An 11,719-nucleotide genomic window follows, 5' to 3' on the forward strand; every position below is an offset into this window, starting at 1 on the left:
CTGCATCTGCCCCACTTTTACAGATTATCTATCTCTCTCTCTCTTTTTCAAAATTCAGGTAATTCCCAAACAGGAAGGATTTGTTTATCTAGACTTAAAGTTGACCCATGCACACTTCCTAATTAGCAGCACAACTAACAAAAAGCAGAGAAACTCTAAATTGCCATTCACAGCCTTAGCAAATATGGGACCTCATGTCATCCAGTCCCTGCAATGACTGCATTGCTGGTATGTGCCATTCTCACAGAGCAGCTAATGGAAAGAAAAGAAGGACTGAACTCATGCAGGGGAATGCTGAGGAACTAAGTCTCCCGCCCGTGGGTTCCTGTGTGAGGTTAAACAAGTCATTTAAGCCCAGCTCTGCACATGCGGCCACCAATGGCATGTTCTCCATTTTATCTGCCTGTGACTTTAGACTCTGTGGTCTGATTTGCAGAAGTCTGAGTCTTGCTGCAGCCAGAGCCAATGGATTTAATCGTTTACATAACTGAAGTCCTTCATAATGCTAAGCACTCTTAAAAGTGATGTTGGGGGGGACAGGTGTCTCAAACTGAACATCTCGAGCGGATACTTACTATAATGACTCAGTGCTCATGTTCCTTCCCTGTAAAATAAAGGTAATAATACCTCCTCACCACAGGCTGTGGTGCAAATTAATTAACTACTCTTTCTAAAATACTTAGGTATCACAGTGATAAGGAAAATAAATTATTTTCATAGAGTGCAGTCTATAACACGAAGATCTGTGCACTGAACAAAGACAAAACAACACTAGTGCTCAGTCTGTTCATATGTTGTGTACTATCCTTTGCCCTATAAGAAGGAATTATCCTGGCATTCTTAATTTATCTCACTAGTGTAATAAAAAAGGGCAAGTAGTGTGAGGTTAAAAGTGTTGAGACACACTGATAAAATGCCAGAGTAAAAAAAAAAGTTGAAGTGTTGTATTACTGTTATGGAGTATATGAAGGTAGTGCTGTTTATTTTGTTCCATATTTCCCTCAAGACACGGATTGCCATTGTCATACAGAATCTCTGAAAGTAAAATTTAATTTACTCTGATTTCTTGTAATGCAAAGTCAGTGTGAAGTATTCTCATTGTCACATATTCTCATATATCGTTTATTAGCTCTATGAATAAACATCCCATCCATTCTTAACGATACTGATACAAACCATCCACTTTCCACAACTGCACATTGTGCTGTAGAGGTGTGTGATTTGTTTAGATGCTCCTGTGTATTGTTGATATAGCTGAAGTGACGAGATTCTTTTTTCAATAAATGTGTTATTTCCAATTGTGTTTTTCTACTTGTTCACATTTCTTGTGCTGGTTTCCCAATCCAATCAACTTTATTTTCTTATATTTCTTTTCAGAAATCCTTGGGAAAGCATTTTGAAGTTCTTCTCAACATATTTTTCTTTCTGAGAAGTGTACTGCCAAAATGAATTTTGTAAGTACTTTATTGATAATCTATATTAGTACATCAATAAAGCAATGAATCTGGAAGTCCCAGCTCTTTGAGGCTGCTGGTCCGAATGCCCTAATCTCAGGAGTGATTAGCTGAAGAGATGTTTCTGACAGCAGAGTTCGCTGTCAAAGCACACTGTTTATTGGGTTTGCACTCTCCTAATGTAACTACAGGTTTAGTGTCTGTGGTGCAGGTAACTGTGTCTCAGGCTAGCCATCCTGGATTGCCTGTCTAGCTGAGTGGAGAGAAGTAATCATTTTTGGGCTCGATTGAGCTACGTTAGTATGAAATGTATAACATGCTAGAAAGGCCTGTTCCCCTCCCTTGATGGTAAAGCAAGTCTAGACCTTTACTTCAAATTCAGACTTTTGCACTGTAGAGTCTTCCGTGATGGCAGACTAATCCTTTCTGCGTAATGTATTTAAAGATGGAAACCTTTGGGCCATCCAAAAAGATTATCTCCATGTTCACATTTTAATTAAGATTTTATAAAATTCTCTAGTTAGTTCTCACGAGTCTCCTCTGCAGTGTTAAAGACATTTGTAATTGGGGTGTGTCATGGGTGGAAACAGTGTAAAACGTAGCGTTGGAGGAAACAACAGTGCTGTTGACTGTCTTGAGGTTAGTTTGATGCAGACTTGAAGTTGAGATGTGGGAAGGACTGGACAGAAGTATTACAGTTATCATAAGGGAAATGTCACTTCCATTTCAAATCACCAAGCCATATAATACTTGTATACTAATTTTCGAAAGATTTCCAAAGTACCTTGTATTTGTATGACTTTGTTATCTATCATCTTTCTGCTATATAGAAATTAGAGATTAACACCAATGTGTTAACTGGTGATCTTCTTTTTTACAGGCAGAGACTCGTACCACAGATTATCCATATTATTCAGACTATGCCTCTCTAATCACACAACCTTGTTCTAAGCTGGAAGTCAGGAACTTCACAAAAGCATTTCTGCCAGTTGCGTATTCATTGATTTGTATCATCGGGCTAGTTGGTAACATCTTTGTAGTGATGACCTTTGCTTTATATGAAAGAACCAAGTCCATGACGGATGTGTACCTCTTCAACATGGCCATAGCAGACATACTGTTTGTTCTCACTCTCCCGCTGTGGGCAGTGAATTATGCTGCTGACAAATGGATTTTCGGTGATTTCATTTGCAAAATGACCAGAGGTATCTATGCAATCAACTTCAGCTGTGGCATGCTGCTTTTGGCCTTTATCAGCGTGGACCGGTACATTGCTATCGTACAGGCAACAAAGTCATTTAAACTCAGGGCAAGAACGCTTGCATATAGTAAACTCATTTGTTTGGTCGTGTGGGTATCATCAATTTTAATCTCTAGTTCCTCTTTTCTATACAGTGAAAGTTACAGCTTCTCCACCAATGAAACTAAAGAGATTTGCGATCACAGATTTGACAGAATGTCTGAAAGCACGATGCTGAAATCACTGCTGCTGTGTCTACAAGTTGGATTTGGATTTTTTATACCTTTGATATTCATGATTTTTTGTTATACGTTCATTGTCAAATCCTTGCAACAAGCTCAGAATTCCAAAAGAAACAAAGCAATCCGTGTGATCGTATTAATTGTAGCTGTTTTCCTAGTTTGCCAGGTGCCTTATAACATTGTTCTTCTCGTGATAGCTGTAAATATGGGCAAGATAGACAAATCTTGTGATGATGACAAGATAATCGCCTATGTGAAATACATCACTGAAGCCATAGCATTTTTACACTGTTGTGTGAACCCTGTGCTCTATGCATTTATTGGAGTGAAGTTCAGAAGTTATTTTGTGAAGATAATGAAGGACCTATGGTGCATGAGATACAAGAAATACAATAAACGTAGTTCAAGGACAAACTCTGATATTTATCATTCAAGACAGACTAGTGAAATTCTGACTGACAATGCATCTTCTTTTACTATATAATACAATTTGAACAACATTATTACTGAAGGACTCTTCTCACCGAGCAACCCAAACCAGTGGCACAGTGCCTGTGATAGCAAGTCATTTGGGCTTCTCTGCACCTCTAAGGGAGCTCCCACAATCTACACTCCCTTCAAGGAAAAGAATTAAGATAAAAGAATAACACTGTCCTGTGGAAAACTGAAATCTTATTCACCTCTCTTAACATTCATGCTCTTCTAAAGTGCATTCCTTAGAATTATCAGGAAAGTGAATTTTACAGAGGAACCCTCCTTGTTTTCTAAGGAAAAATTGCATCTCATCTGTCCTACGTCACTGAAATATCCCAAAAGAACTAAGCAAATGAATCAAGTTATATGCAGGCTTATTCTACTCACATTTATGTTGTTTCTGTTAATTACTTCTACCTGGAAACTCTATTTAAGTGTAGGTCTCCACTGTGCTTTTGTTGCAGACAGGTTACTGTGATAATACTAACCTAAAGAGATGGCATTTTGAGCAAAGCATGGCAAGGAAAGCAAACAGAGAAATGAAGAAACAGGCTCAAGGCTGCTGGCATAGCTGGGCTTAAGTGTTAGGTCTCATAAATCTTTGCCCAGTTCTACACTCCGCCTGCTCATCGGGAGTTGCTTTCACCAAAGCTGAAGCTGGTCAAGCCAACAGTGACATGTCTACTAAAAAGAATATTAGAAAAAAATAAAATTATTAATTAAAGAGAACACTGAAATATCCACAGAAAGGTTTTCTGACATCTCCTGAGATTATCTTTTGAATAGAGAACAGAGCTTTGCTTGAGACATTCTTCTCTTCACTTGGCACAGGATTCAGGTGCTGAAATCCATCAAAGCTGATCATCTGGTGAACGTGTCTTTGTGAAAAGTTGTTTCTTTCTAGCTGAAATTCACGCTCCACTTTTTAGAAGGCAACAAACTGTACAGAACTGCAATTATTCCAACACTTTTTGTTGGAACTTGATTGGTGACAAAACACGATGCATTTCTTGGTATTTAGCTACCATTAGCAAAGTTTCCTTAGGAATGGATTTACTAGCACAAATATGCATGTATGAAATTTACTCTATTAGCTTCAGAAATTATTAAGGACTATATCTAAAAATAAGACCAGAATCTGACTTAATCCAGCCAGAATTTTTACTGAGTTAGTCAGCATTTGACTCACTATGAATATAGGAATATTTATAATAAATGCAATTAGTTTTACCCAGCCATGACTTTTCAGCAAACCTTCAGTGGATCTTCCGCTCATTGAGTGAGCTTCACCACACGGTAGCAGTCATGGTGGGATAGCGAGGTAGACAGGAGCAGGAGCTGGAGGGCAGAGGGGCAGGATGGAGGAGAGGAGCACCACTGCTACCTGTTTGCAGTCTGCTGAAGTACCTACCAGCCCTCTGCAGTTCTGCTGCAATGTGAGCAGAAGCTATGGCAGTGTCTAGATTTGCTGTTATGTGGGATTTTACACTCCTATGGCTGTGTAAATTAATGCAATTTGCAGCGTGCTGTTTACCTTGGTTCGTTGGTTTTTTTAAAGTTCACGGCTGAAGAGGCAGTGGAGCTTGGATGACTAACCACATCTTTCAGTGGCAATGCAAAGGGCCAAGAAGGACAGTGCTGGAGCTAAAGATCTCTTGAGGAAGGGCGTTGATATAGCACGACACGAAACTAGCACTGCCTTGGCGGGTGCAATCCATCCTTGTTTACGGTGCAGTGTGAGGTTTTTAAATATCAGTGCCAGGTGTGATAAAGATTGCATATATTTATCATGACTGAATAGGAACTTAGGCAAGAATATGATATGAAATTATGTAAATGCAGATGCATGCATTTGCTGTATATAGCACTGATGATTTTCTGGAAGAGAATTCAGCAAATAAAAAATGTAACTGAAAAGCAAAAAAACCCCTCAGATCTAAGAGTTTCTTGCTACATGTATTGCCTTGAAACATTCTCTTATTCAGTGCAAAACCTCTCATATCTGAACGACGTACCATCTCTCCCTCAGAGGTTGGGCGAGGGAGTGTGCTCTAGGGCTGGAAGTCCACGACTGAAGCCCACCGAGCGCTATGGTGGCTCTCGGGCAGAGCCCCACAAGGCTTGAAAGCATACCCCCACCCTCCTGCCGGCCCAGCTGCCATGCCTGCATTGGTCTTCAGCTGCTGAACAACCCAAATGCTGCCCCAATGGCCGCCGGGGTGGGGCTCGGGGTGATATGGTGGCCAAGGGGCAGTCGCTGACCCTGTCACTGTCACCGTCCCACCTGAGGGGGCTGGCTGACAGACCTCGGGCAGAGAGGGAGGGCCCCAGGGTACGGTGAGTGTGCCATAGTCGTCGTGAAGTGGTTCCTGGCTGAAGGAGCATCCTCCCTTGGGGATGAGGGAGGAGGAGGAAGAGAGCAAAGCTCGGTCCCACAGGCTGGGGCCTCCCCCGGGGAGAGGGGCCCGCCAGGCTGCCTCTTGGGTTGCCAGCCCCTGCTAACTGTGAGGAACCCGGGAAGTTGGAAACGGTGGTGGTGGGACATCTGCCTCCCGCGGGAGGCAGCTCAGCCTTCTGGCTGCTGTCCTGTGGGAGGGAAGAATGCTCACTGGAAACGAAAAGTAGAAAATGTCTCCAGCTGTTCCCTGATTCCTATCGGTGAGAAGTGTTGCTAAGGGAAGGGGAACATGGTGCGTATGTGGGACTGAAACAGTGCTTGGGGTCTGAACAGTGATGATGTCAAGGCCTTGCTAAAAATCCCACTTGAGGTACAGCCAAAATCTCGATTGCCATGAATGATCGTCTCTGGGAGAAATGGGCGGGAAGGGTAGGATGGGCTCTCAAGGGGCTGCTGACCAGGTAGAACTGCAGCTCCAACCTGCGGGGTGCTGGCTTTCTTACTCAAATTTTGAGGGCAACTACAGAATGGAAGTTGGGTAGTTAAAAATTTAACTTACATGCAATACCTTCTTACCATTTTTTGTGAAATCTACCATAAGGTAAAAGAGCAAGACCAGTTCAGAGCGAAAACAGTGGAGGAGGAGAACCCCACTGCTCAATGTTCAGCAGCAGGCGGCCGTAGTGGCAGGTTGGCCAGCGGATGTTGCTGACGGGCCCTCAGATATTCTGTCTTTCCTTCGGTGGTCACATCAGCAGAACTGACAGGTAAGCTAGGGTTTGTGTTGGGAGTTTAGGGCATGAAAATAGCACAGATTTATAGGAACTTGGGTGTTACTTTCCCTGCTTATGAAGTAATTTTTCAGAGCTTGCTATGGATGGTGCTTTTTACTATTATTTTCATGTTGTGGTAGCTGTGCAGTACAATGCATAGCAAATACATGGTGAAATTTTCTTTTCTGTTGCATGTGTTCCATCCATTATTTTTGAAGAAAAAAGACTTGTTTTTATATAGGTCCTCGTTCCCTACCATATTTAAAGAGAGAAGGATACATACTGTGTTGTGTCATGTTGTACACACAGAAGATGCGACTGATAAGCTTCGAGAAGACAACTCATACCTTTCTCCAGCTGGGGCCTCGGGCTGGGTTGTGGTATTGGCTGCATGTACAAGGTCTCTGCTTGTTAGTGGGTTCCATTCTGCTTTTGGTGGCTCCATGGCGGCCCTGCTTGACACTTCCCTTTCAAGCAGTTCAGAAGGAGGTAGGTCATCAGTGCACAGTGTTAAATAAAGGCATAATATCTCAGTGCAGACAGCCTAAAGCTAAATCTGTTTTCTGACACATATCATCCTGAAAACGGACCTAATTTATTGATTGGCTTTCCATAAAAAGTGGCAACTTCTTCCCATGGTATTTAAATTTCATGTGCTATCTTTTATATTTACATGTTAATTTTCTTAGAAGAGTGATCACTATAAGCTAGTGAACCTGCAAGAGAGTCACAGTGGACAGACAAGATCAAAGTCATTTGGGCCTTGCTACTAGCAAACAAAGGCAGAGGAAAGAAAATGAAAATTATATGCAAAGATAGGTACCAGTTGGATATGATGAGTGGAAACTGAAGAGAAACAGGAAAAAACAGTCTAGAGAGGAACATTTTGTGATGGAAGTTTATTGATAATGATTAAGTACATAACAGGTATAACTCTGATTTTATGATTTAGACCAAACTCTGCTTTGGATCTTTGTAGGGCAATCTTGTTGACTATAATTTGAAAGTTTTGGGGGTTTTTGCTACGAAAGTAGCAAGAAGATGGCGTTTGAACCTTTCAGAATTTGGACTGAATTGGAAAAAATAGTTTTAGATTAAGTGAAAATTATAACATTTTCAAAATGTCAAAACAATTTGTCTCATGAAACATCTAAAATGTTTTGACATTTCTGGTTAGTTTTCAGATACTATAATAAAAGCCACGGAAATGATTTCACAAAACCACCGAAAGAGGCTCAAAATCTGTCTTTTTATGCTGCTGCCAAGCAATCAGGGTATTCCCTCCTATCACTTCCTGTGGTAGGAGGTACCTGTGTCCTGCCACAACCTGTGGGTTCATACCCTCTTTGAAGCAGTCTACGTAAAGTACAGCTCCAAAAACAAAAAAAAGGAGGATGTTTCACGCTTAAATTGTACTACACCAATAGCTCTTAATTCTCTTCTGGGTGGTGTAGTTGCAGGTCCTTCAGGCTGAAGAGGGAATTAAATGACACGTCCTCTACTGTGGGTGAATGACATGAGACCTTGTGGTAATGATGTGACCACTAAGCAAGGAGTTGTTCTCTGGGCAGCTTTTAGCATAGTTAAGTTCCTTTATGACAAGTTCCTTAAAAAAAAATCTCCATTTTCGATTGAATGAGCTCCACTATCTAACATGAGTTGAAAAGTGTCTGGGTTTTATTTAGTCAAGAAAACAAAACCTACTCATTAAAAAGCTATTTTGATGGTGAAAGTTCTTATCCACCAAGTCAGGATCCCTTTCCCTAAAAACTTAAAAACCTGTTGCTTGTACAATTTGCTAGCTGATATCCATAGTCAGTTTTCTTTGGATTGATGGTATTATGTAACCCAACTATATATCCTGATGCACCATTCATATTTTTAATGAAATCATCATCTTCTATTTATTTTCATTGCCCTTTTATTAGAAATACATACTGAATTACTGTATTATCAATTTTATCTATATATATAAACGAGTTGAATTAATATTCTTCTATCAAAACTTTTTAAAGCTCTTTTCAGTTTTAGTATAGCTTTGTCATTCCTCAACATTTATTTTAGTTAATACAAATTAATGTAATAATGTATATTTAATCTGTAGTAACTGAAATTTATTTATAAACTTGTGATTCACTGAGGAAGTAGAGAACACTCAGCTCCTTCCATAAGAAACAATGCCTGAACATTGAACTAAGAGCTTTTCTTCAAAATAGAAAATATCTGTGTTCTTGATTTACATCAACCATAGACAGCCCTGACGCTTCAGTACAAAACATGGTAGTTTTATTTGTGAAGCATTTGTGCTTAGTCCTTTCTAGCGGTTAGGAATTATAAAGGAAAAAAGCTATCTAATTACCAGAAAACTGGTGATATTTTTTTGTTTCTTAGCCTGGATTGAATCATCCAGCTACGGTTTTGTTGTGATTTCTGATCCCATTTCTGAAAAACTTTTACGGAGATATGGAACCATTAAAGTACTTAAAACTGGAACTCTACTTGCTATCTTTGATTTTCTGTGTTCATCTTTTGGTAGTATTCAATTTTTAACCCATGAATTTCTAGTAGGTATCAGATCAAGTTTTGCTTCTAGTCCACATAATTTGTTATTATTTTTTGCTAGTATCAAGTATGTTTTTATAAAAACAATTTCTAGGTTCTGTATTCCACTACAAAAATACAGAATGGAAGAGAAAAAGGAATACTAAGATACAAAAAATGTACTGTTTGTTAGAATGCATGAATGGTGTGTATTTATGGTAGACAGTTTGATTTCTAAGAGAGATCCATTTATGAATGTCAAAATAGTCTTATTAATGTATCCTAGATGAATTATAATGTATTGTAATTACCTGTCTCATAAAATTTTAATAGAAAAATGTAAACACCTTTGTATTTATTTTTCTGATTCAGATTCAAAACAGATTCAGCTCATACCAACAGTGGTAAAAATAGTAATGTTTTCAAAGGCTTTTTCCAGTTTAGGGTATATTTAGACCAGTGGATATGTGTGTTGGTTTTACACTTCAGAAGCAGCTGCTACTAATAAAGGACAGTATCAGCAGGGATGCAAATAGTCAAAACAGAGATTGAAGAACCTGGTGTACCTTTTACATTGTAGTTAATTTGGCATTAGTGTTTGCTAATGAAAGTATTATGTACTCTGGGATTTTCATGAAAATAGGATTTTTTAACAGACTTATCAATGCAGGAAACATTTTCTACCTTGTCCTCATTAACCTATCCTGTTCTTGTCTTAGGCTGCATGCAGCTGGATTCATTACAAAATATTTCTAACCGCTGATGCTCTCAACAGTTTTTTTCCCCTCTCACATTTTCTATAAACACCTGTCATTTTGTAATTTGACTTTAAAATATGTTATTGAAGAAAGCCATAGAAATCATGGTTTTAAGATGTCTTTATTGCTCTTACTAGAGGACTAAATTCCTTTTCACTTTTTCTGTTCTTTGTATTTATTTCCTTAAGGGTACAAATTATTGGTTTGTTGTAATTATACAACACTGCAGAAACATGTTAACTTGCACAAAATTGTTACTAAAGTTGCAAAATATTGGACATAAAAACTCAATGATCGCTAATTCCACTCACTTGATTTTTGTGTGAATTACTTTCTAAAATGCTTCCTTATTTGAACCTGTGAAGCCACATTTAAAATTTCCATGTTCAGATTATCCTAAACTGACTTTCTATCTCTTAAATCTCTACAGATTTGAGGCCCAAAGACATGCTTTTAATCACTTAGTTTAGCCTTATAATATAATAATACGATTGTATATTATGACTATATAATGAATAACATATGTGCATTATAAGCTTTACCTTGTTGCTTTCCTCAAACCTAAGGTTTGTGGCTGAACTGAAATTGCGTGAGATTGTTGCCTATTCTCTGCACCCTTCCTAGAGGGCTGTTGCTGCTTCTTGTCAGTGAAGAAGGAAAACAGTGAAGAACCTCATTTTCTCTGAAAATAGATTAGTTTTCCTCCTTTCAATCTTTAAGTGTTTTTATCTGATCTTAATAGGTCCGATAATGGTAAGCTTTTATTTTACCATGAAACATCCACTGGCAACTGGGCTTGCAATGTCTGGAGGGGCAACAGCTGCTGCTCTTGTGCAGAACCAGGTGCAGCCATAAGCTCTCAATAATTATGAAGGGCTAGGCTGTGTGCTTATTGTGCAATTCCAACAACAAGTATTTTTCCTGGTTTTGCTTACAAAACCCTCAAAAATATATTGCTTTTCTGGATTTTTTTAAAATATGGAATTTCATTTTACCGCTTCTGTTTTTTTTCCATTACGTCTTCCATAACAATCAAGTTATTTAACCATTGCTACGTTCTCTAAGGGCATTTATGGACAATTTTTTTCCTGGCAAAACAACTGTGTAAGAAACTTCTTGCCCTGAATGTCTTTTTACAAGTCTCACATTCTTAGGTAAGACTTTGTACCTGACTCTGAGTTCTGCTAACACCTTTTAGCAGTGCTTTATTCATATGTATGAGCTGTGCTTTCAGGTTATTGAAAGTTATCATGACTCAGCTGAGGGGCACCAGTGACCTTCCAAAGGGAGGTAACTTTTTAAACCTTAGCAAATATCAAGCTATGCCCCAAAATAATCCCAGAAAGTGGTGCAAAATGTAGGAAAAGAGGAATGTAAACAACTGGAATAAATCCTGAAGTTCTTCTCAGTGCTGCACCCCATCTTTAAGTTCTGTAGAAAGCTAGTGGAATCATTTTTGTCAGATTTTCAAAACTTGGTGGTAGCAGTGCATTATTGTTTTGTATCAAGAGGTGCTGGTTTGTTACCATCCCAGTAAGAAAGGCACTCAGAGTCTGTAAGGCATCATTTAAAATGCTATTTTATTAGAGCTAACACAATAAGGAGAGAAGAACATAGAAATAAAATAAGAAATCCCCAGTTGCACATGCAAACAGATCTTTGAAAAATACCACTGTATTATTTATTGTAAGGGTATCTATATGATACATTTCCAGATGAAAACTGTATGACTTAGACATTTCAATAGATAATGCAACATACATTATGGCACACATTTACCCTTCATTGAGGAGGAGGCTGGACTAGATGATCTAGCTGGACTTCAGTAAAGCCTTTGAC

At 38.9% G+C, this 11,719-nt stretch overlaps 1 protein-coding gene across 1 annotated transcript; it reads left to right on the forward strand.

The window, feature by feature from the left end:
* Nucleotides 1–2,334: 2,334 nt before the first annotated feature.
* Nucleotides 2,335–3,420, forward strand: CCR6 (chemokine (C-C motif) receptor 6; the record flags this gene model as incomplete). The annotated part of the gene is made up of 1 exon (XM_009573567.1): nt 2,335–3,420. A coding segment is annotated over one exon (1,086 nt), but the record flags the coding sequence as incomplete, so codon positions are not given.
* Nucleotides 3,421–11,719: the final 8,299 nt, after the last annotated feature.

Source organism: Fulmarus glacialis, unplaced genomic scaffold (assembly GCF_000690835.1).
Source record: "Fulmarus glacialis isolate BGI_N327 unplaced genomic scaffold, ASM69083v1 scaffold34522, whole genome shotgun sequence".
In the NCBI taxonomy this organism is placed as follows: domain Eukaryota; kingdom Metazoa; phylum Chordata; class Aves; order Procellariiformes; family Procellariidae; genus Fulmarus; species Fulmarus glacialis.